We start from the raw sequence: 26,406 nt of genomic DNA, 5'->3' as shown, positions 1-26,406 counted from the left end.
CTGTATTTTTACTATGCATGCAGCCAAAGCAAAGGACTTCCGTTATAACTTGTCAGAGGTACTCCAAGGTAGGATTCCAGAGAAATAAAATATACTTCTACTGCATTAGCTTCCAGTATAAAATTTTATTTTAATACCATCTTTTCTTTATTCCCTAAGTTTGAGAAGATATTTTTAATACTAGCTGACTGTTGACACTCTGGAGTTGACACTTTAATCTGAAATTCTATTATAGCCATTTATTTTTCATTTCTTCTAACTTATCCTTCAATTTGGGTTCATTTATTTATTTATTATAATATTTATATCCCACCCTCTATCCAGAGGTCTCAAGGTGGCTTACATCACAAACCTGAAAAATGTGAAACTGTACAGGTTGAGTATCTCTTATCCCAGTAGTTTTTGGATAGTGGGTTAGGATCCTAGGAGGGGGCAAGAGTTGCTCAAGGAGAGTGTAAGACTTAGAGGTCCTATTCCCTTCTGTTCCATCTCTTCCAAAACTTTTTATGTGTGAAATTTACACATGTGTTGAGTTAAATATTGCATTTACTTAAATAAAACTTTTAATTTGATCAATGTTATTTCCTTATAAAACGTTAAATATACAAGAATGTGCGAATGAAAACACTAAATAAACAAAATATTTTTATTCACATACTGTGTTGAGTAGGATGACGTCCACTTATAGCTCTAAAAGGAGGTCCCGAGGGTAAAAGGTTGGAGTACTACTGCCTTATCAGAAATGCTTGGGAACAGAAATGTTTTGGATTCCATCTTTTTTCAGATTTTCAAATACTTGCACACACACACACACACACATATAAGGAGATACCTTGGAGATGGGACCCAAGTCTAAACACAAAATTCATTTATATTATATATGTATGTATGTATGTCTGTGTGTATGTATGTATGTTACATACATAGTTGGAAGGCAATTTTGTATACAATATTTTTAAATTATTTTGTTTATGAAACAAAATGTATATACACTGATCTGAAAGCAAATGTGTCACTATCTCAATTACCCATGTAGACAATTATGGATTTTGAAGTATTTTGGATATTTGGATAAAAGGTACTCAACCTATCTGTATAAGCAGTATGGCTAAAATTATATTAAACAATTCAACAAGTAAAAGAAAGATTAACCTACATCTAGTTTGAAATAGTTTATTCCTTGTCACAGTTAATGCTAGTCTCCTACTTTTGGTTCCTATTTGGGAGTAATGAAAAGGTGGTTGCGTAGAGCTAAAGAAGATGAGTTCTGCATTTCTCCTTCCTTCCTTTCTTTGGGAAGTTCATTTGCGTTAGGTTGCTTCTTCATATACTCTTGGGTCTGGAGAGCCTTTTTAGGTACCAGTAACTCTTGGCATGTATATCGTTCTTTGCCTTTCTCTATTTGAAGCTGTTGTGGGTTGTTTTGCTTTGGCTGTTTTGTTCCTAGATGCCAAGATTAGACAGAAATGGCCTAATCTTATACATTTTATCTGTAGACATCTTAGGGATAAGGTAGACAAGAGGAAATGTCAGATTTCTGGTTTTCTCATGCCATTCTGGCTAAAGTGGATATGGAGCTGTGAAAGAATCCAAAGTATATAAGTAAAGTGCATCAAGTTTCCAATATCAGGTCTAGCAAAGTAGGTTTAAGAAGAGGAGGTATCACGTGGTAAAATTTGGGCACAGATGTCCTATATGACTTTTCATTGCAGAGGTTTACAGTTACAGATTTTAAATTGTGTAAAAACAATTTTATGACTTAAATGTTGTCACTAAAATAATTTTCTTAGCTTTTCTTTTGAGAAGGAAAATTATAATTAAGTTTCCTTTATAAATTAGTAAGATATAATAACAATTATTATTATTATTATTATTATTATTATTATTATTATTATTATTAATTTCTTACCTCTCCCAATGGATCAGGGCAGGGGACAACAGCAATTAACAAATGAACAACATCAGTTAACACACCTCAATTAAAACACACATCAATTTAAAAAGACAAATAAGATGTGCTTATATTCAAACAATCTACATATAAAATTCATCCTTTAAAACAGAGGTAGGCAACCCTTTTGAGCCGGGGGCCGGGTTTCTGTCCCTCAGACAACTGGGGGGCCGAAGCCAAAAAATAAATAATTAAATAATTTTTTAAAAAAATTAAATAAATAAATAAACCGGGACAAATGTAGGACAAAATTTTCAAATGGAGGACACTTTTAAAATAAAAAAGGAGGACATACGAAAAAATTTGCTGATTTTTAAAAAAATGTTAAGATAAATGCATGTTTCTAACGCTTCTATAGACAATTGCCCCACCATGCCCCTCGCGCGAGATGCCAAAGGCCCCGGCGGCAATTGGCGGCAGGACCAGGCTGGGGCCGGTCCCAAGGCCTTGCCGGGCCGCAGGTTGCCTACCCCTGCTTTAAAATTTACAATTTAAAAATCATTTGGATCAGCCTGCATGAAGTGATTGGTTTTCAATGCTCTTTTGAATTCAGACAGCATATTCAGCTGTTGTGAATCTCTTCCGGTAGGTCATTACACAGTCTAGGGGCAGCTAAAGAAAAAGTTCCCTGGCTTACAGTTGACAACCTAGTCCTGGCTGACAGGAGTAAATGTTCACCAGAGGACCAGAGCATTCAGGGTAGATTATATGATAGAAGGTGACCTTGAAGGTAACCTGGGCCCAAACCATGTAGGGTTTTAATGGTAATAACCAACACTTTGTACCTTGCCTGGAAACTAACTTGCCACCATTGGAGTGATTTTGATGTTGGTGTAATGTGATCACTCCTGGATGTCCCAGTAATCAATCTGTCTGCCATGTTTTGAACTAACTGACGTTTCTGAACAGCATACACACATTGCAAAAGTCCAACCTGGAGGTTACAGTCAGCATATACTAACACTAATAGTCATGATTTATTTCTTATCCTCTCTCCCCAATTTTCAAAATTTAGATCTGAAACCTTAATTTGTTACCAAGCTATCTGAGAAACTTTGGCTTACAGCTACTTTTGTCTGTCTGCTCACTCTTTGGAGATAAAATAGGGATCCTGCTTTCCTGGTTTATTCACTGTAACTTGGGAAAATTAATTGAATTGCTGCCCATATTTTTAATTACATTTTTAGATAGTTTCTTTTTATATGTCTTGGGTTAAAGCAAAATTGTCATATTTGAAATATTAAGGGTCTTTAATTTCATACTGAATAACTCTTAAGTAGGTGTATGTTTCAGCTTCTTAGCATGGTTGTGGCTTCACAGCAGAAAACTCAGTTTAAACACTGTCCCCAAATTTCAACACTTTTCATTGGTCTGCAGTAACAGTCTACAGTTCTTTCAGCTTGGCATGCTTCTTCAAGCCCAGTTCTTCCTGAACTTTCTTTGAGTGATTGGGTTATGGCTCTGTTGGTGTTCTAGGGCAGTAGTTCACAATTTTTTGTAGGTGCAGGAATGTTTTCCACATTGCATGTATCTCCACATTGCATTTCTTCTGAATGCATTATTCCTGCAATCAAATATTTGCCTTGCTACATATATAGTTGGCCCTCCATATCCATGGATTCTGCATCCACAGATTCAACCATCCACGGCTTGAAGATATACGTATATATTTTTAAAAAGCCAAAAAGCAAACCTTGATTTTGCAATTTTATACAAAACACACCATTTTATTACACCATTGAGCATCCATGGATTTGGTATCCACAGGGGGTCCTGGAACCTAACCCCAGCAGATACCAAGAGCCTGCTGTATAGTTTTGCATCTTCTGGTATTAGATGTGTAATTGCATTAACAACCAAAAAGCACCATAAAATAAGATATATTTTTTTTAAAAAAATACTATTTCTTAGTTTCTGTGTGTAGTCCTGTTCCTGTTTGAGACTATAAAAAATAGTTGATGTGGATGAACAGGATTACAGCTGTTGCCATTTAAATTATGTAGATATTTTGGATACAAAATTATAAATAGTATTTTGTGGGTTGCAGGCAAGACATCAGGAATAAGCCTCCAACTTCACAAAATTGTAAAATTTTAAATGCTACAAGCAGGCATTGAGATACTGACCTAGTAATATGGAAGAGTTTAAAAATTGTAAGAGCATGTTAAGAAGACCTGTTTATTTGGGAAGGGAAAATCTTAAAAACTAGTAATAGGCTTGCATTTGTATTTAGAATGAGACCTTATCTAAAATGTTGAAAGAAATATGATTTCTGCAGAAGTCCATCACACATTTAGCAGATGAATTTTGAAGCATATTGTCAAATTAATTTTCTCCTCTGCTCTAGGAAAACTTGGGATCTACGATGCTGATGGTGATGGAGATTTTGATGTGGAAGATGCCAAGGTTTTGCTAGGCAAGTACTCATGTCTAAACTCTATCATAAAATGTTTCATTATCTTATAACATTAAAACAGACATTGTAATGATACCTACTAATTTTTACAGTAACATATGGTGTTGGTGAAATGATCTAAAATTGAAAAATATATAGTTGTAGAAGAATCAGCTGTATTTTCAAAGTTGTGTTCTCATCTACAATGTTATTTCAATATTTGTAGGCAAAAGTGATTCCCAGTTCTGGGGAAGGGTGGGATATAAGTGAATTAATGATAATAACAACAGTATTTCTTTTCAATGCACTTGTATAAAAGCAAAATGGAAAAGCACTGGTTACAAGTTCTAAATCAGCTTAACATGTATTCTCTCAAACATGTAGAATTTATTACAATTAAATCTCAGTGCTTGAGTTACTGGGAATCAAAACAATTCAACATCACTTACTTTCTCACTACTTTTAGCTAAATTCTAAAGCATTTGTTTAGAAGTTTGCTTCAGTCCCCTAGGGACCTTGGAGAACTGCTACTGCAGCCACATTGCACCCCAGATTTTCTTCCCTTGCAATTTCACCGGACTGATTTAGGCCCAAGGGAGGTCTTTTTTTTAACAATAGGAAATGATCCTAACATTGGCTTTTGTGCCACTTCCTCTTCAAAAAAGGAGCTTCTTGTGGGACTGAAATGGTACAGGGTTCCAATGAAAACAAGGTTAAATTGTATTGCATGTTACCTACCGTAGGTGTTGTAGGGGCATTTGAGTTGAAATCATTGCAAGGGTAGTTGCTGATTATGGTCCCTGAGCCACAGTTTTTCCCAATTCCTGTTCTACAGCAAAATTAAGGGAGCGTTCAGAAGAATTAGTGAAACAAGGATCTTTCAGAACCCCATTTCCTCCAGTAATTACTCCATATTATTTCCTCTGATAAAATGTCCATGTCAGAAGATTTCTGGGTAGAGAAAAAAATTACTTTATTTGCTATATATTCAGAAGTGAATGACTATTGCCACCTGAATGACCACTGCTGCCACCATTCCTTACTTCCTTTTATTGTTATTATTATTTTTATTAATATTTATATAGCACCATAAATTTGCATTGCATTTTAGAGGCATAATCAAAACCAACATGTAACCTAGCTATGACATACCATCTAAAAGTCATAAAATATGTTATGTAATTAAAATACAAACTGTAAAAACAAATAATACATATAATCAAATATAAAATTATAAAACAATATTAAAATATAGTTCCAAATGCTTTAGAGAACAAGAAAGTCTTTAATTCAAAATTAAAACTACCAAGAGAAGAAATAGTTTGCATATGTTCAGGGAGGCAGTTCCAGAAATACGATGCAGCAGGTGAAAAAGGATGAAGCTGAGCCAAGGAAGAAGAAACCCTTGGCTTGGTAAGAAGCCCTTAGCTCCTGGACTGCAAATCTTGAACAGGATGGTGAGATAAAATAAGGACTGACAGATAAGGGGGAGCTAGGTGTTACACATCTTTAAACATTAAGAGAAGCCTGTACTGAATCCTAAAAGGAATGGATAGTCAGTGAAGAGATGCCTCAAGTGGGGTGACATGATCAAAATGACGAGCTAAAAAGATAATCTTAGCAGCAGAATGTTGAATGGAAATCAGAGGACTAAGGTGGAACCATGGAAGTCCCATCAAAAGAAGATGGCAGTAGTCAAGGTGGGAGATAACTAGGGCATGAACTAAGTTCTTAGAAGAAGAAGATGATAGAAAAGGTGTAATTTTAGCAATACTGTAAAGAAAAAAATCGGCATGACCTGCCTACAGCCTGAATCTGAAAAGCGAAGGACCAAGAAGAATAAAAAAATAAAGCCAAGGCTCCATGCTTCCTTCTCAGGATAAATGGGAACATGATTGACCATGATAGAAAATATATATTATAAAGTAGTTTTTGGAGGAAAGATTAGTAGTTCTGTCTTAGCCACATTAAGTTTTAGATGCCGATGAAGCATCCATGATGAGATTAGCTGAGAGTCATGATGTAACATTGTTCAATATCCGAAGAGGGGAAAAGGAGAAGATACCTGACCTCTGGCTACCACAGCAAATGACCGATTTGAAAGATATGATCTGAACCAACTAAGAACTAAATCAGTAAATCCTAGGTTTTGAATCAAATCTAACAAAAGATCATAATCAACTGTGTCAAAAGCTGCAGAGAGATCAAGGAGAATGAGAACTGAGTATGCCTTTTGACTTTGCCAGAAGCAAAGCTTCTGTAATTTTTGAAAGAAATCTCTGTACAGTGCAGAGGGCCAAATCCAGATTGAAAGGATCTATGATTTTGCTAACACTTTATAAGAAAGTGTGTTCCAAGTCCTTCAAGGCCTGAAATTTACATCTTTGACTTAACCCTTTGAATATGGCAACCCTAGAAGCCTATAATTTAATACGATTTGACCCACATATTATAGTATTAAAGGATCAGCTGTCTACTTCTGATCTTTTCTCTTTTGAATATAACTGCCCCATCTTTGCCTTGGGCATACTATGATGTTGTGGTGTGATTCTGTAGTGTTAGCAGCAGATGTAGGTGACTCTTAAAGGAAATTGGCTTAAAGGAGCTTGTTTCCCTGAAATCTTGTTTTGTGTGTGCTTCCATACACTAAAACATACCATTCATTCACAAAGAGGTTGGGTGTTGTAACTTTGTAAAATGGTGCAGGGATGAGTATAAAATTGGCTTTAATACATTAGTGGAAATGTTAGCTAGCTCTTTTAACCCTAAATATTCCTGTTTTCTCTGTGGGTGTATCCTGCCTAGTTCATCCTTCTTTTCATAGCAAACTGGCTGGTGAGTATGAGTATTTCAAGTCAGTTGCTGATTGTTCATGGTGTTGCTTCTCTAATATTTTTAGTTGAGTTATGAGGAGAGAAGGGCTTGAATGCTAAGCACTACCATATATACTCAACATATACTCAGTCAAGGGCAGATTTTGGAGGCAAAGTTAGCTTCCAGAACAACAAATTAAAAACATTTACAAAAAAGTTTTAAAACAATTTAAAATACCCTCTATAAAACTGTTTAACAATCAGAGAAAAGTTAAATACAGATAAAACATATATCTAATGTCAGGAGCTAGCAGAAAAATAGTTTGAAATCTACTTTTTAAACCTCTGGGAACAGCTTCTAGTTTTCTCATAACAGCAGCTGCACCTCTAAATTAACTTACTTCCTCCTACAGAAAATCCCCAACCTCAGAGGTATGTGAGAAAACCAGAATTCTTTTTAATGTGGCAAGACTCATAAGCTTGATTTTGTTGCTGATTACAAATTTTCAGGCTGAGCATGTGCTGAGGAGTATCCTCTTTGCCTCTTGATTCTTTGCATATTTTGACTTCCTCAAATCTCTATTTTCCACCTGGCTCTGCTTGGTGAATGTCAAAGTTCAAATAAAAGTAAAGTAGATCTAAAGCCTGCTCACCCCTGTACTAGTTTTCTCTATCAGGAGCATCGAACTATGGCATTTTAATGGCAGTATTTATTTCTAGGACTTGAATGTTTTATGTATTTTTGCTTGTATTTCTGTATTCTGTTGTTTGTGAGAGTACTACAACTTTTTTTTACCGTCATTACATTGCCACATTATCTTTTTAGCAAGTTTGCAGATTGTTTGATGGTTATGTTATAGTTAACTATGGCCCGAAACAGGCAGGCAGTAAAGTGCAGCTTCCGGATGTTCTGGGGGTGGGATGTGCACAAGTTGCACACTCCCAGAGTGGCTGGAAGCTGCATGGAGAGTGCACTCAGCCAGGAAAAGCCAGTCGCAAAAGGAGCATCCAAAATCCACTTGTTGCCAGTGGCCTGCTCACGGGCATGGGAGTGGCCAGCTTTGGTATCGTGGTGTCTGATCACGGCTTGCTCATGGCTGGAGCAGCCAGAGGCTGCACCAAACTGCCTGTCTGCTTGAGGCCTATGTTTTCTTTGCTTTTACATGGATATATAGTTGTCCCCCCATATTCGCAACTTTCACATTTTGTGAATTTGATTATTTGTGAGTGTCATTCACACCCCCTTCCTCCCTGCCAGACTTTTCCTTTTAGGTTGGGGGGAAGTTCAAGAGGAAGGGAGCATCTGTAAAGGGTGCACGCAATGCTCTCCCCCTCCTCCATGCCTCAGATACCCCTCCTCCATACCTTGGGCAAGCTCTCTAAGGTGCATTACAGACCGCCGAAAAGCGGCGGCCTGTACCCGCCCCTTTCCCCGGGGTATCGGAGCCTCAGCGGCCAGAACGGCAGCCACTGAGGCCCTGATCCGCCGCTTTCCAGGCCGCGGGGAAGCAGCAAAAGGCCGCTTCCCCGCAGCCTGGAAAGGGGTGTCCTTGGGGCTTCAAGCCCCAAGGACACCCCACGGCGGCGGGGAGGAGGAGAAAGAGGCCGCTTGGCCCCTTTCTCCCTTGCGTTGCTGGGCGCAGCCGTCTGAAGGCTGCGCCCAGCAACGCAAAGCAGCGCCGCAAACCAGGAAGGAGCTCCGAAACAGAGCTCCTTCCTGCTCCGCACAAAGGGCGCACTAAGCGCCCTCGCGTGGAGTGACGATGTCACGTCCGCACCGCCCCGTATAGAGGCGGCGCGGTCGTGACGTCGTCATGGCGGCCCCGATGTAGATGGGGCGCCGCCATTTTGTACGGACTCAGTCCGTACTAGGGTTAGGGGGTGCGGAAACACCGCACCTTCCTAACCCTAGTACGGACTTACTCCGTACTGAAAGGCCCGTCTGTAACGGGCCTAAGACATCAAAAGAGGGTGAGAGAAGCGCATGTGATTCCTAAGGCATCAAAAAGAAGGCAGGGGACTCACGCACACGCTTCTTTCCCCCCTCTTTCGATGCCTGAGACAGCTTGCTTCCAAGTCTTTCCAGGATGGCAGCAGCCAGAGGAAGGGAAAGTGAGTCCCTGGCTTCCTTCCAATGCCTCAGAGAGCTTGCCTGAGCTCTCTGGGGCATTGCAGATGGTGCGAGACTGAGCAGCGTACGTGAGTTCCCCTGGCTTCCTTACAATCTCTCAGAGAGCTCAGGCAAACTCTCTGAGGCATCGACCAAGGGAGAGAGAAGGCCATGCATGCTTCTCTTCAACCCCTCCCTGCCGCCCTGTAACCGGCCCAGCTGATCCAGTTACAGGGAGAGAGAGAGAAGAGAGGCTAATGTGCACTCAGCCTCTAACCCCCTTGCCGGCCTGTAACTGGGAGGGGAGGGGTTATTTGTGATGTTTTGACATTCGTGGTGATCCTTTGCTCTTAACCCCTGTGAATGTGGAGGGACAACTGTACATGCTTTTTCAATAGTGTCATCTTAATGGGGGGAGTAATTAAATTTCATACAATGAAAGAATAATTAAGAATTATTTCTACAGGTAACATTTTTCTTATTAGCATTAAAAGTTATGGGTTATATCCATTTTCAAACATCGTACTGACAGTTTTTCATCCACTGAGCAGAGATGATATTCCCTTCCCACTGCAGCCCATCTGTACCCCCATCCCAAGATTTTCCCCATAGTTGGAGAAGTCCTTGGAACAGATCTAGGATTCCAGGGGGGCTGCAGAGGAAATTTCACCTCCCTGTTCTACTCACAGACACCTTTGATCAACAGAATGGCCACAACTGGATACAAATCTAGTTGTCTGGACTACTTTTTAAAAAAAATACTGACACTTTATATGTTAAAGGGCTAGTTAGTATATTGGATGGGTTCACAATGCATACCTTTAAAATGAAGTAGTCAAAACAATATTGAATTTAAATTTTTTCATATCTAATCCTTTGCATCTTGCTCCACTAAAACATCCCCAGCTATTGATGCTTCTTGCACAATGTGCTAGAAGAAATATTTGGAACTGTATTTCAAGAGGAAAATATTACATTTTTCCTCTTCTTAGCTGCATAACCCTTATCTGTGACAAATTTATTCTCAAATTGCATTTATATGATTTGGCTCTCTGCCTGATGGGCATTTAAAATCTGGTTATTCTGAGCTGCTTTTAATGATATGTACAGTTGTCTCTACCTTAAATGATAAATTCTTGGGCTATAAACTACCTTGGGGGAATTTTCCTCTAAAGTTATTGACATATTTTAAATAAATAATTTAATGGCATAGCTAAAGGCTGATTTCAAACTTAATTGGTTAATAAAAACAACAAAACATACTGTATAATCTAAAGACTAACACACATACAAATGTAATTTTCATGAACTCTAGCCCACATCATCAGATGTATGAAGCATCATCCAGAGTTTCAGCACAAGTAACTGGGTTGTGACTATAGCCAGTGAAATTGGAGGGAAATGAAATGCAGAAGGTACCAGCAGTGACAGTTACATTATTAATACTATCTAGTCAGAAAACTATTGCTGATAAGCCATTTAGTACAAGTGGTGTTCAAGTTTACTTCAAACATAGTGATAGATTGGAACTTCCTTATCAGTTGTAACTCAGCATTTTCCCTTAAAAATTTGTTCCTTCAAATAAGATTCTTTAATGTCAGTGACAGTGAAGTGGCTTTTGAATAACCGTGTTTCTGATGTCAGTGTTAATGTGCATATGTTCTTTTCTGTTGAGCCCATCTGTCCTACATAGAATGGAAATGGACTTTGCTGAGAGAGGATAGTATATGACACATTGTCACATTGGGAGCAATTACTATGTATGTATATTGTTGGCATATTTCTTAAAATTACATTCCCCCCCCCCCCCCCGTGTGATCATTATGTGAACTGATTTTTTTTCTCCTGAAGATTCAGCCCCCCCCCCATAGCTGTGTTGCTCTTTGCAGCAAAAACAGAAGATGATTGAGAAGTTTTAAATTTTCATGTTCAGAAAATTATATGTACGAATCATATATGTATGTACAGTCATCTTAGCTGTAGGTGTTTGGAGATCATAGGTACAAATGTGTGTGTGTGTTTTAAAAATCAAATAAAAATAGTCACCAAAAGAACAAGCTGCTATAGAGATGGTTCTAAGGATAGTGCAGTACTTAGTTTACAGCACTGGTGGATTCACAGTTGTAACACTCTCCTAAGCTGTTCCCTCTGGTGACAAAAAAGCCTAGCAAGTTGGTAGTGTAAATATGTGTTTTGTCTATATATTTCTTTCACTTCTTAACAAGAAACTATGTTGCTTTGCTACCTTCAAATTTCTTTTTACTAATTTTCTCATCAGTATTGTTTTTACACTTTGTATCCTAATCATGATGAAGGGTCTCTGAAAATCTTCTATGTCAGCTTCTTTTTTTCCACCTAACTGCTGCTTTCTCTCTCTCTTTCTCTTTCCTTTATTGTTGTGTAGGCCTGACCAAAGATGGCAATAATGAAAATATTGATTCACTTGAGGAGGTCCTTAATATTTTAGCAGAGGAAAGTTCTGATTGGTTTTATGGTTTCCTCTCATTTCTCTATGATGTAATGACTCCTTTTGAAATAATAGAAGAAGAAGAAAGCGATGCAGCAGATGATGTTGATGGTACGTCACAGAATGAAGGGGTTCAAGGAAAAAAGACTTGCGTTATTGTGGATTTACAAAACCAGTGACTTCACTTTAGGGACAGTGATCATTGACTTTTGGAAATGTCCATGAAATTATCAGAGCAACAGGGTTCTGGGATGAATGGGGTAACCTCCCCTCCCCAATGGACATGCCTGCCATATAATATAGATTCATTTCTCAAAAAGCTTTTTAGAATCGTGCATTTGAGAGACTGAAATAACACATTTGTTAATAGAAAGGTAAAAGTGTCTTCAATAATGTGATTGGGTTCTGTATGGCTTTGCTTCAGTTTGTGCATTCTTAGCACTAACCTGTACAAGCACTATGATAGTAATTTGTATTATTAACCCTCAAATAGTTAACATTTCTAACAAAATGTTAATTGGCTGTAGAACATTATGGCATGACTAATATATTGTGTATATATTTATATTTTAGATTTTAAGATTCTGCCTCTATAGGATTAAATTTTAAAAATTATTGAACCTATTTGATTTTCCTACCAGTGATTATTCCTTAATTTTCTGTTTTCTTAGATGCTTTTGCAGACTTTATTGAACATACTATTGAAATTAGTTATTAAAAATTAAATTAGTTTAACCCATTTACTATTAGAAGGAAAAAGTATGTGATCCTTATTGCATATTTTGAAACAGATTTAATTCTTATTTTCTTCTTATGCTAAAGACATGTCAAAGGTAGTTTTGTTTGTAATAGCTTAATGGCCATTTTATGAAAGTGAGAATCTGTAAATATGTATTTCTCCTGTAATGTCAAGCTAATTAAAGATAATCATACAAACTCTTCTAAAGGCAATGGTTGATTTGGGTTTGATTGATTTCCTCCCCATCTATGTTCCTACCTCATCTCATATTGAGGTGACTGTTATACAAGTGCCCCAGTTAAGCAATTTCCACATCTAGGTTTCTGTGCACCAACTTACCCTTCTGGAATTGGTGTCTGTAGAAGATGTTGTTGTTAAAGATGGTGTGTGTGTGTGTGTGGGAGTCAAATCTGGTGCTTGCAATGCATGCACACTGCTGAGGAAATACCCAGCCTTAGTCATGGGCTTACTTCATAATGCTGAGCATATGATACTGCAAAGCAATTTATATTTTGCACAAATGTCTGTTTGACTCATTGTGGTGCTATTGTACACATGATTTGCCAAAAATGCATGTTTTATGTTATTTGTTCAAACCAAATGCACAAGTTGAACCCTGGATTTCTGTGACCACCTTCAGCTGTGTCTGATGCAGAGCATATATTTCTTTCTTACAGAACTAGACTTGACTGTTGGATGCAATTGTTGCAGAATGAACTAGAACTTGATTTGTTGGTAGATACAGTATGCTTTGTGTCTTAAAATATTTGGAAATATCTTGGAAATTGTAGTGTTTTGAGCAAACAGTGGACTAAAGAAACTGATTTTTGATATGCATTTGTCTGTTAAAAGAATAAGTTCTGATTACCTGTGTTCAAGATGCTTGTTTAGATAATATAAATCCTCTTTAGTTAATGTAAACCCTCTTTTGATATGGAATATGGTGGAGTCTCAGAGAAAGGGAGGGACCATTTCACACAGCTCCACTCTCCTGTCATGCACAATGTGAACATACTGTATGTAAAGTCGAAGGCTTTCATGGCCGGCATCCATAATTTTTGTGAGTTTTTCGGGCTATGTGGCCATGTTCTAGAACATGGCCACATAGCCCGAAAAACCCACAAAAACTATACTGTATGTAGTTTGGAAAAGCAAATGGGTATATTAACAATTTAAAATGACGATTATTCACAACTTGACTTTTGATACCAGATACTGGTATCTAAAGACCAGATCCTGGTCCTGCAATATTTAACAATTCTGAGGGAATATGATATTGTCCGTGGTGAGCTTGTTGTCCCTAGCTTGGGATATGTATTAAATTAACTCTTGGAAGGGAACATAATATCTCTTTACAAGTCATGTCAAAGTTTTTAAAACAGATTCAGCTATAAGCTATGCTAATATAATGGATTGTTTCAATATGCACACTGTGGAGTCATTCTGTAATTCTTTGTAGAAGTGGATTTGGTTATTTGTAACAAAGCTGGATCTACCTGTAGCAAACAAATATGTGGCGTAAGATGAAATTTGTACAGTACACATTATCTATCAGCAGTAATTGTTCAGCAATGGGATTTATTTCAGTTTGAATATTATATGTTTTATATTTTATATTATCAGTTTTTAATACTGAAGTTTTCAAAATTTTAAGGCAAAACTTTAATAGTACAGTAGTCTATGTACAGTGGTCCCCCGGGTTACGAAATTAATTCGTTCCGCTGCCCTTTTCGTAACCCGGAAGGCTTTCGCAAGCCGAATTGCCATAGGCGCTAATGGGGAAAAGCCGCGATTTGGTGCGAAATAGCGCCGAAAAGCACCAAAAGTTTTTTCGTAACCCGAAAAAACTTTCGTAACGCGGAACAGTTTTTTTAAATAATTTTTTTTCGTAACCCGGGAATTTCGTAAGGCGGCGCATTCGTATCCCGGGGTACCACTGTACTGTGAAAAACATTAAACTTTGCCTTTTGAGCTGTTAAATATTAAGAATGATTGTTTTAAAAGAAAAAAGAAAACAAAGATTAAAAATGCAGCAGTGGAAAACACTATATTGTGTTTTAGTTTAAAATAAATGAAACATATAGGTTAATTAATATATAATATTTATAATCACTCTTTTATTGGATTATTAATTGACATCCAAACTAAAACCCAAAAGGATCTAATATAGGTGTCCCAAAGGCTTGAGATCTGAAGGTTTTTTCTTTAAAAACCATATTCACATGTCGTACTGTTTTTCAAACTGCCTTTGATTTCCAGTATTATTTACCTGCTTATAGAACAGAGCTTCCTGTGTAACTCAAACTAGTTGCAAAAGTGTTTGAAAGTTTACTGATAATATTTTAAAGTATGTGCATTTAAAATATTTTTAAAATATTTTAAAGGTTATTTGAAATTCTGTACTGTTATAATTAAAATGTCTATTTGTCTATAGTTATACTGGGTAGAGATTGACCAATGGATCTAGATATACCACCTAACCTTTAGGTGGATTTGAAGCTAGTTCATGAACTGTTCCCAAATAGTGTCCATCAACAGCTTCTTATAACTTCTTATATCTTGGGCCAGTGCCATCTGACATTTTTGTAAATTACTTGGAAAAGGGAATAGAATGGAAGTACTCATATTTGCTGATGACATCTGACTGGACAGCATTGGTAATACATGGAGTCTCCTTCTTTGGAGCTCTTTAAGCAGAGCTTGGATGGCCATCTGTCAGGGACATTTTGATTGTGAGTTCCTGCATGGCAGGGGGTTGGACTGGATGGCCATTGTGGTCTCTTCCAACTCTTTCATTCTATGTTTCAGGATGATCCCAACAGGATAAAGAACTAATCCAAAACTAACAAAATGAATTTCAAGTACTGATTGCATTTAAGTTAGAAGAATCTGCTGCATAAGTGTAGAATGGGCTTTGACATTAGTACATGTGGTTGGTTTTAGCCTGAACATTCTCCAAGGATAGAGTGGCCAAAAAAGGTGAATGCTGTTCTAGGTTGCAACAACAGAAATAAAGTGTCCAGTTCTTGAGAAGTAATGGTACCACTCTGTTCTTCTCTTTTGAGACCTTACTGTATTCATTTATGGGCAGCACAGTATAAAGATAGAAGTAAACTAGAATTTTCCTGAATTAATCACTGAAGGTGATGAATGACCAGGAACTCCAGTCCATTGAGGAAAAGAGTAATAAGACTGGAAATTTATCCAGGAGAACTCACAAGAGGTGACCTGATAAGTCATCTTCATATTTTTGAAATGTTGTTCACTGTTGCTCCAAAGGGAGCCAAACTAGTAGATTCACATTGCAAAAAATACATTTTAAAAATTAAAGTATTAGAAAGTACTTCTTGGTAGTACAAGTGAAAAGGACTGACACATGAGAGGGTGCCTTTTCCTTTGTCGGAAACCGTTCAGAGGCTAAATAGTCACCCGTAAAAGTCTCGTAGAACTGTACTTGTCCTTCCATTTACAGTATATGGCTGTATGATAATGCTTAATAGTTGTAATATTACAGTTTCCTTTAGAACAAATACTATTTTAAAGTTAATTAGTTATTTTTGTTTGTATGGAATCTGTAGTGCTCACATGCTTTGGAATGAGTTTTGTAGAAGCATTCCTGTTTCATAATGTATCTAGATCAGTTAAATGCTCGTCTGACTGATAACTACATTTTGGGAGAGAACTGTCTCTGACGGTGTTTTTATTTTCAGCATTTTATAAGTTTGCCTTTCTGGACATTTTCATATTCTTAAGATCCATTAATTAGATAAACAAAAGTAAACTCCATCTGCACTGCAGAAATAATCCAAATTGACACCATTTTAACTGCCACAGCTCAAAGCTATGGAATTCTGGGAATTTGTTGTGTCACTAGAGCTCTCTGACAGAGAAGGATAATTGTCTCACATGAGCCATGGAAGTTAAAGAGGTCTCAAACTGGAGTATTTCTACAGTATGGATGCAGCCATATTCACTTTGCACAAGTTAGAAATAATGTAGTCACCACTTTAGTATTCTTTCTGTCACATCCACCTAAATTAGGTCAGGCAAATTGCAGCCCACAACCCACACCCTCCTGTGGGGCTGTTTTTGTGGGCCCCAAGACTCCCAAATGCCCCTTAGGGGGTGTGGAAGGCATTAACACCAATTTTGGGGCTTCCCTGGGCCCACTGGAGAGGACTTTTTCAAAACACGAAGTGACCAGCAAGAGACTTCTGCTCACTTCCTGTTGTTTTTAAAAAGCATATCCTGGGCTTAAAGTGGCCCAGAAAGGCCTTCCTTCCAATCATGAGTGAAAATGCCTACTGTCCCCTAAAGGGTATTTGGGCATGATCAAAAGACATGAAGTTACATGGCCTTTCTTTCACCCAACTTGGTGCTCTTTCTCTTTCTTAGGTGCTTTTTCTCTCTGCTTTCTAAACTAGAATTTTTTCCCCAATCATACAGATAATTTTTCTTTCCCTGTATGGTGGAGCTTTTTCTTTTTCTCTGCTTTTCTTTCTCCATCCTACCCTTCTGTCTCTTTATCCAGTTAGCTTGCTCCAATCCCCCTGCTCAAAGGAAGGAGCAGGTTTTCTTCTCTCTGTGTTGTTTATAGAGTTAGCGGTCTGGTACTTTTAAGGTCTGATGAAATCTTGCTGTTTCAAACTGGTAAGTCTAATGTTTCATTTAGTATGTATAACTCCTAAATACTCAAAATAATGCCTGTATGCTATTTGCATCTCATAAAAAATAGGACAGTCACCTGGAGGGGTTATCAAGAGAAAAGCTAAAGTCAAAGGTACATTGCTGTCTTGAGCCTTAGTGACTTTCATAGCACACTGATTGTTAATGCTTGAAATGCATGTCTTTTGCCGTCTTAGTAAATGCCATTTACTAATTCTGGATGTTATTTGTGCCTACAGGAATGTGGCATATTCAACTGAAATTTATTGAACATGAAATATCAGCCAGTAGGTTAGGATAATGCTTGACTTAATTATTTTTAAGAACTTTCCTCCCAGTTCAATTAAGCGATTGCATACGTATGGCAATGGGCATCTATGCATACATTTCTACTGGATTGGAGGTCCTATGTGTAAGTGGATGCAGTGCATGCATTTCCTTTCCCTGAAATAGCAGCTGTGGCTCTTTTCTCTTTCTCATCCTCCCCTTCCCTCTCTGTGTATGTAATCTAGTAAAAATAGGAAGATCAGAATTCTAAATCCAGTCTCTAGGCCTTATCAGATATCAGACTGGCAGAGTTCTAGCTGCTTTTCCTTAGGTCTGCATATCAGCTCCTCACTACAGAATTAGAATTTGTTCATTTGTGCAAATAGTTCAGTCCTCTGGATAAACATGGCCAATAAAAAATGCTATACGGCTTTCACTAAGTAAATAATATAGGTAGAATGTTTTTCTTTTTTATGTTCATATGGAATTCCTGTTGTTACAAGGTATTTAACAATACTAGTTATCTGAGGTTTCTTTTTAAATGGATATTTCCTATGCTATGTCAGATAATATAAATAATATATTGAATGCTTGGTGCCCAACATTAGCAAACCCATCTCGAATATATTTTAATCCATGGAATGAAAAATCTTTAAAGGTGTAATAACTGAACGCATTTATCTGCAACTATCCTTCAAAAATACTTTTAGCTATTCATTTCTGAAACTGGTTGCCAGGAGAAGGATTTATGTGTGGGGAGAATTGTCTGAGAGGAGTGAGAAGATATCTTGCTGAATGTGAATGCTTGGAGGGAGAGGCCAACTGGGAGGGCCACCAAAATGGTGAAGGGTCTTAACCATGCCCTATGAGGAATGGCTTAGTGAGCTGGGGATGTTTAGCCTGGAGAAGAGAAGGTTGAGAGGTGATATTTGAAGGGATGTCATATTGAGGAGGGAACAAGCTTGTTTTCTGCTGTTCCAGAGAACAGGACCCGAAACAATGGATGCAAGCTACATCCATTGATTCCACCTCAACGTTAGGAGGAACTTCTTGACTGTAAGGGCTGTTTAACAGTATAACACACTCCCTCAGAGTGTGATGTAATCTCCCTCCTTGGAGGTCTTTAAACAGAGGCTGGATGGACATCTGTCAGGGATGCTTTGATTGAGAGTTCCTGCATGGCAGGGGGTTGGACTGGATGGCCCTTGTGGTCTCTTCCAACTCTATGATTCTATGTGTTACCTGTGATAGAGACTCCACTGTCTGGGCATCAAGCATTTGCCCCCAGAATGCCTCTTTCATTTTGTCTTTCATTCACCTGGGTTCAATTACATTGAGGAGTGTGGTTGAATGAGCTGCAGGTGTAAATGAGAAATAAAGGTTATGTTTTTAGGAGAAAAGTTAAACCCTAGTCTGCCTGCCAGTTCTTCACCTCCATTTCTCACCAGTGATTTCCTTATAAAGTCTAGTAAGGCCCCAATTCCTGACTAGAAATGCATGTGTGTGTTTATGCTTTTTGCATGACAATGTTTGGTTGGATTTAGGTTTGATTTGCATTGCAGCTGAAATACATTTTAAAACATATGTAATTAATTCATTGTGAGTTTTCATGAAGATGTTTTGGTACTGGAATGAAAGAAGCGTAAAATTTTGTAGTCCTCTTCTTCAACATTACTCTCCCATGGAAATACATCAGAAAATCAAGGGAATAATTATTGTAACCCCAAAATGCTGTGTGTTTGTGTATATAAGAGAGAGAGAGAGAGAAAGAAAGAACAAGCATGCACACTCTTATGAGACTAAGTTTGAATGCTACCCAGAATTTGGGAAACATTCAAAGAAACAACTTTTAACAGATTATAAAGCAGGTTTTAGAAAAATCTAGCTCAACAGGACCTAAAAACCAACCAAAAGCTCTGTTTCTGGTACCTTATTAGATGGGTGAGAGCATCATAAGTAGTCTTATTGGGAGGTTTTTCTTCACATACTCTGGTCCCAAGCTATTTGGAACTTTATAATTCAAAAGCAGTACTTTCTATTTTAAAAAAACCAAAGAATTTCCTCCCACATTTCTGATATAGGCCACTTGATAGGTCTGTAGTTGATAATCTGTTATGTTCTCATTCCATATGAGCAGTGGTTTCCACACATTTTTCATAGGTACCTCACTTGTAAAGCATTGTAATTAAAGATGAAGAATTGACATAGTCAAGATTTTAATGTAAAAGTTACAGTAGGGAAAGTTTTAAAATTGGTATTGAAATCATTCCAGCGGTTACCAAAAGATCTTTCTTGATTGTTTTTTTTTAAGGAGTATAAGCTATGCTCACATTTAATTCAGTTGTTCCACCACTAATTATATTGTGTGGACAAGTACTTTTGAAGTATAAATATGTGTTTGCATTCCGTAGTGGAATGGAAGTATGTGCTTGGTTTACTAAAATCTACTTTCTTAATGTATATTCTTTAATGAACATTTCCCCTCCCCTTTTAAATTGATAAATATGAAAAAAGTAAAAGAGATCAAAGAGCCAGTGAAGAAAGTGAAAGAAAAGCAAGAACCAAAGAAGGAAGCTAAAGATGAAGAAAAGAAGAAAACCAAGAAAAAAGCTGAAGATTTGGACAGAAAAGATAAGAAAGTTGCTGATGATAAATCAAAGAAAGAATCTGATAAAGTTAAGCGAGACAGAAGAGTTGAAAAGGAGAGATCAGGGTTAGACAAAAATGTTAAAAATAAAGAGATAAAAGAATCATCTAGTGGCAAAGATAAGGAAATAAAAAAGGTAGCTAAAAGCCTTTCTAAATCACCTGATCGTTCAGAAAAGGAAGAAGAGAAGAGAAAAAAAGTTAAATGATACTGTGTTTCTTAGTTGAACATTGCTTCAGGAAAACCTGATTGCAAGAGAAAAAATAAATATTCAAAAGAACACTAAGGCAATTTAAAGCTTGTTAGAGTAAGCAAGATTGAAGAATCAGCCTTAGTACTGTACAAATCTGTAAACATGCAATAAAAAAGACTACTATGAAATTCTAGTTTGTACATAGTGTTTGATCATGTTTTGTACATTCTTAATTGTACTGCCATCATTTATATAATGAGATCATCTTTTGGTACTCACTATGTCAAGATTAAAACACAAATAAAGAAAAACACTGAAAGATTTGAGTTTGATTGAATGTAGAACAATGTTTGGTTAACATTGGACTGAGACATTTGAGGGGAAAATCAAGAAATGTGAGACTAGTTATCCATTTTTATTGTAGATTTGCTATAAAGGGATATTTCATGATTTTGCTCATGAAAGTGTAATAAAACAAAGTTGTTCTGTCTACTCATAAAGTAAATTCATGAAAGAAAAAATATGACAATGAAAGTGAGACAGTGAACAATGTATATGCAAGACTTTGTGCTGTCCTTATTTGTATTTTACAAAACTACTATTTTTGTTTCCCTTTGCATAGATAATTCAGTGCACTACTACTAATGACTCATTGAACAGGGTGATTATTTTGAAATAGATATTTGAAATGGTATATGGCCTATTAGAGTTGCTTTTACAAGAAAATCACTATGAGAAAACAGTCAAAGAAGACCACATTAAGGGAGAAGGTGTGGAATACAGAAAAACACAAAATGTTTTTGGTGAAGTGTGTGAGATGCAATGTTTTGAAAGCACATGATCTCTGTCTTTGCTCTAAATATCTTATCACAAGTAGTACCCAGATGTAGGTGATTAATCATAATTTGTAACATGAAAATAAAAACAAGAGATTCCAAAGTTAGAAGATTTTTAAAAAGGAATTTTAAAAAAAACTTTATATTCTTGTTGATTTCTCCTGTTTTTTTCCAAATCCTTTGGATTCAGGCATATTAATATAAAGGCAGGGTTTCTTTTTCTCTTTGGGGCTGAAGCAGACGGCTTGGAAAGAGCAGCCTCTGGCTGCTCAAGTGCCAGGACTGCGGCAACCAAATGGCCTGCTCCTGAAACAGGCCACTGCCACAGTCCCAAATGAGCTGCTGGCAGGAGCTGATTAAATCTACTCCTTTTGCTGGAGGCTTCAGGCTGCTTTAGGCAGCTTTCGGCTGCTTTGGGGGTGTGCATTGTCTAAATGCCACCTCTCTGAAGCGGTTGGAAGTCGCACTATTTGGCCCATCTGTTTTGTTGGGCCTTGCTTGCAGGAAGTTAAATTCATAGTAGTCTGTAGAAACTAATATACATCAAGAAGGGAGAGGGACCGTGCAATGTTAGAATTTGCAATTGTTGAACGGGGGGAAAACGGTATAATCAAACATGAAACTTGGATTTCAGCAATGCTGATTTTAACAATTCAGGAAATTACTGTTTGGAATCCCATGGCTAAACATACTAAAGGAAAAAGCCTATGATCAAGGGTGGGAGGTCTAAAAGAAAGAGTTACAAAAAGCACAATCACGAACTGTCCCTAAAAAGAAGAGAAATGGGAAACATCTGAAAAAGCTAGTGTGGCTGCAGGAGGAAATGGGTGAGCGGAGAAAGGAGTATGGAAGGATGGACAAATCACCAAGGACGAGTACAGATGTGTAGCTCAAGCTTGCAGGAATTGTATGTACAAGGAAAGCTAAAGCTCGGAATAAGTTTAGACTGGTTAGGTAAGCAGAGAGTGACAGAAAAGTGTTTTTACATTTGAGGCAGGAGAATTACCAAGAAGACAGTGGGGTTACTCAATAAGTTCAGTAAGAATGGCAAAATTCTTACAGATCACAATGAAAAGGCAGAACTACTCAATATCTATTTTGCTTCAGTTTTCCCCTCAAAAACAACTGTGTACAGTATGGCCACTTCATATGCAGGCACGCCATACGCAGCTTTCAGCATATGATGAAAACCACACACTGGAAAAGGCAATGGTGTGTGCATTGCGCTGTGGGCACAAGCCCCATTGTTTTCAATGGAGCTCCACCATACGCTGTACTTCCCTTACTCGGGGGGTGGGTGGGTGGGTCTGGAATGGATCCCCGCATAAGGGAAGGGCGTGCTGTACTTCCATGCAACAAAGGATCTGGATTTCAAATCAAGATTGATAGGAAGTTTGTCAGTAATCACTTAGCTAACTTAAATGAGCCTGTGACGCGTTACAGACTGCCCATTTGGGGCGGCCTGTAGGCACTCCTTTCCCCACCGGTTTGGAGGCGGCGCATTCATGTCGTAATGGCGGCGCCTATGTGTATATGGCGCCGTCATTTTGTACGTCCTGGGGACGTACTAGGGTTAGGTGCGTGTGTAAGGCACGCACTTTCCCTAACCCTAGTACGTCCCCAGGACGTACTTTATGCCCGTCTGTAACGGGCCTAAATCTGTAGGCCACATGCACTGTGCCCTAAAGTACTGAAGGAGCTTGCTGACATACTCTGAACCCCTTGTCGTCATTTCTGAGAAATACTGGAGAATGAGTGTGGTGCCAAAGGACTGGAGAAAGTCAAACATTGTCCCTCTGTTCAAAAAAGATAAAAAAACAAGATCCAGGAAACTACAGACTAGTCAGTATGACAATACCAGGAAAAATATTAGACTGGGTTATAAAGGAGTCTGTCTGCAGTGCAGTGATCAGTAAGTGCCAGCATGGGTTTGTCAAGAACAAATCCTGCCAAACTAATCTTATATTTTCCCCAAACAGGTAACTATTTTAATAGATTGTGCGAATGCTATGGATGTCATTTATCTGGCTTTCAGCAAAGCATTTGATAATGTTCTTTTGATTATCAGATGGATTATGTGTGTAAACATGGGAACCCTGTCAGATTGGTTGGCAAACTATGCCCAAAGAGTTGTCATCAGTGGCTGCACAATTGGAAGGAGGTCTCAAGTGAAATGCCTCAATCCTAGGGCCATTACTCTTCAACATATTTAGCAACTACTTCAGTGATGGGGTGGAAGGAATTTTTTCCAAATTTACAGATGACATGAAACTGGGGAGCGTGGTTAATACATTGAAAGATAGAAACAATTGAAAGGGACCTCTATAAACTAGAAAACTGGGCAGAAATTAAAATGAAATTCAGTGTTAACTTCTAAATTGTACATTGAGGCCATAAAAACCAAATGCACAAGTATAAGTTTGGTGTAATTGGCTCAGTGCGAAAAGGACCTTGGGATTATTGTTGATTATAAATTGAACATGAGCCAGCAGTGTGATGTTATAGCAAAGAAGGTAAATACTGTTCCATTTTAGCTTGCATTAATAGAAGCATAGCTTTCAAGTAGAAGGAAATAATAGCCCTGCTATATTCTGTGCTGGTCAGACCTTATCTGGAGTACAGTTGGCCCTCAGTAACCACAGAAGAATCCATTCCCGGACACACACACACCCCGGCGGATACCAGAATCTGCGGATGCTCAGGTCCCATTGTTGTCTACATATGCGCAAGTCCAATTGTTGTATGATAAAGTCAACACATATGTAACTTGTATTAATTCCCCAAGTCTACTCTAGTCGAAGCTAACAATTAGGTTTTGGCCCAGTAAGAACAACAATATTACTGCATATTTTCCTTTATTAAATTAAACAATAAAGAAATATGTTTAGTATAGTCTTCTCCTTATGTTTTGCATGCCAGGATTGCCTGATTAGGAACATTCAAAGCATGAATCCCCTCCTCCTTGTCTTTGCTATCACATAATCCAGAATTGTATACCACTTAGTAATGTATAATATTCGTGTTGGCTCTGTTTTAGAAAGTGTGTAAGAGAAAAATAACATCAGTTTGAGCAAGGGGAGGCTGCTGATCATAAATGTTATACCTTCCTTCTCCTAATCTAGAAACTAACATTTGAAAGGGACACTTTTCCTTTCACTGCCCACCAGCTAGTTTGACTTGGAAATAATATTTTCATCAGAGAAGCATCACCTCACTTCTTTTCACTACAGCCAGCTCTAAGGTTGGAGGAAGAAAATGGACCTTTGTACCCAAATCCCTGGCACCAGCTTCTGGCACTAAAGCTAAACATAGCTTAAGTTTATTTCTAGCAATTAATGGTCAGCTAAAGTTGGCTTTATCTATCCAAATTGCTTCATCAATGAGAATTCAATAGACCTTTATCACCTGCAGGGGTTTGGTCCCCCCCCCCCCCACTACCCAATAGATGACAAAAAACATGGATGGTTCTGCCCCATATTGTTCAATGGTGGTGATGTGCTCATCGTTGTGTTAGCACATTCGTGCACATGCACCACCATTCAGTAATATTGGGCATGGCAATCTCCGGATGGTCAGATCCACAGATCATCTGCTGATAAAGAGGGTCCATTAAAACTTGCAGAATGAATGGAATGCTAGACAGGTGTAAAAAATTAATGAAACAGAATGATGAAGCATGGGAAGAAGGCAATGCAGTTGATAGAGTTGGTGCTTCTGTTACTTTGGCTGCTTCCATTGCACCTGTAATAAATAAATTAATCATAATTCAAAAATGGGACCTAATTCTAGGAGTACTATCTGTTGCCGTTGGGAATCACTGAATATCAAAACATTTAAGTCAGAAGCAAATACAGTACAAGTATCTACTGGCTTTGTGCAGAAATATTTCTCTGAAGTTGTATTCATTTGCAAAGCACGTTTAGGATTTTCAAAATTGCATAAAGTCAGATTGAAACAAAGCCGGTTCATGTATATCAAAAAGCAGTTTCCTTTCCAACAACTGAGTCATAACACTCTCAAAATTTATTTTAAAAGAATACTATGAATTTGAAATATAATTTGGGACTTAAATGGAAGCTGGTAATGCCTAATGGTTTATTCACCAAGAAATTCTAGTGCTTACTTTCTAGTGACCTTTAGATTTCTGGTCTCTCAATGATACCTGACAGAACCAAATTCTTGTATCCTAAAGGCTAAAGTTAACTTTATAACTAAAAAAATACAGGACTTAAAGAAAGATCTGTCCAAGAACAGCCGGTTTTGAAAGATGCAGAGGAAGTGATCCAGCCTGCAAAAGAGACACACACAAGAGCAGGTAAGTATTTTCATAAATAAGGTAACAGAAGAATATACCCCACTTTCATAGTGGTGTAAACCTTCACATCTGCCTGTAGCAACTAAAACATTCTAAGCTTGTAAAAAGTTTCTAACTTTTGTCATAATATAGTTCCCTTCCATTAGAATTTAAGATTTATGCTTACTAAAGTATCAGTGTGCATTATGTTAAAACAAAATTGATTCTACATTACTGGCTAATGGGGTTCATGGAATGGAGAACTAGAGATGGAATTTAAAGATCGAGGTCTAGTTGACAAACCAGTTAATTTTGGAAGATGGAAGATTAACCTGCAGACAAACTCATACCAAGATCACTTATTTGACTTAATAGAATAAGGGAACAGAACAACTTTGAGTTTTGTCAGTTTTGGATACCTGCTGTCCTGTTAACCAGTAAATCAGTGAGAGAATTAAATGTATTGGCAATTGCACACCCTAACCATATTCTGGTTTATTTCAAAGTAAGCCCTACTGAATTCAAACAGTCTTATTTCTAAGTAAATAGAATGGCAGCCCTTAAGTTGTGCTGACTGAAATGTGCCAAATTGGGCACCTGCTCACAGCTTTTTGCACTCAAAACTGCTTTCATTGCTATGAGGGGTTTAAACCCATTTCCTAAATGGGTTTCCTTGTAGCAGTCCTATAGTTTACAAAACAATCAATCATGTGCTTTCTGAACCAAGTATTAAAACAAATCGTGCCAGCATTTGCAACACCTCTGTGAGGCTGACCTCATAGCAACCGAGTTTAGAATAGAGGCAAAACCTGCCTCCACTCCACACTCTGGAGCAATACTATCTCATATAGGAGTAAATAAACTTGAAAATATCATCTAAATCCAAGGATTTTGACTTCAGGCTCATGGTTTTTCATGTGAACTTAGTGAATGTGCATGTTTTCAAAGCTCGACTCAGGCTTGCATCCTTCCGAGGTCGCTAAAATGAGTACCCAGACTGTTGGGGGCAAATTAGCTTACTTGCTAATT

At 37.7% G+C, this 26,406-nt stretch overlaps 1 protein-coding gene across 2 annotated transcripts in view; it reads left to right on the top strand.

Moving 5' to 3' along the window:
- The window catches only part of LOC149317363 (aspartyl/asparaginyl beta-hydroxylase-like), a 169,012-nt gene that overhangs the window by 38,175 nt on the left and 104,431 nt on the right, over positions 1-26,406 (top strand). The window contains exons 3-6 of one of the 2 annotated variants that reach the window (XM_089517369.1): positions 24-68; positions 4,299-4,367; positions 11,674-11,847; positions 25,309-25,398. In XM_089517369.1, the coding sequence (XP_089373495.1) occupies positions 24-68; positions 4,299-4,367; positions 11,674-11,847; positions 25,309-25,398 (378 nt within the window). Of the gene's footprint in view, positions 1-23; positions 69-4,298; positions 4,368-11,673; positions 12,474-25,308; positions 25,399-26,406 lie in introns of those variants that run through there. The other variant, XM_089517368.1, reaches the window with a different exon arrangement.

This window comes from Sceloporus occidentalis, unplaced genomic scaffold (assembly GCF_023333645.1).
Source record: "Sceloporus occidentalis isolate IW3139 unplaced genomic scaffold, rSceOcc1.0.p SCAF_3, whole genome shotgun sequence".
Lineage (NCBI taxonomy): Eukaryota > Metazoa > Chordata > Lepidosauria > Squamata > Phrynosomatidae > Sceloporus > Sceloporus occidentalis.
This window is presented reverse-complemented; position numbering and strand designations above follow the sequence as displayed.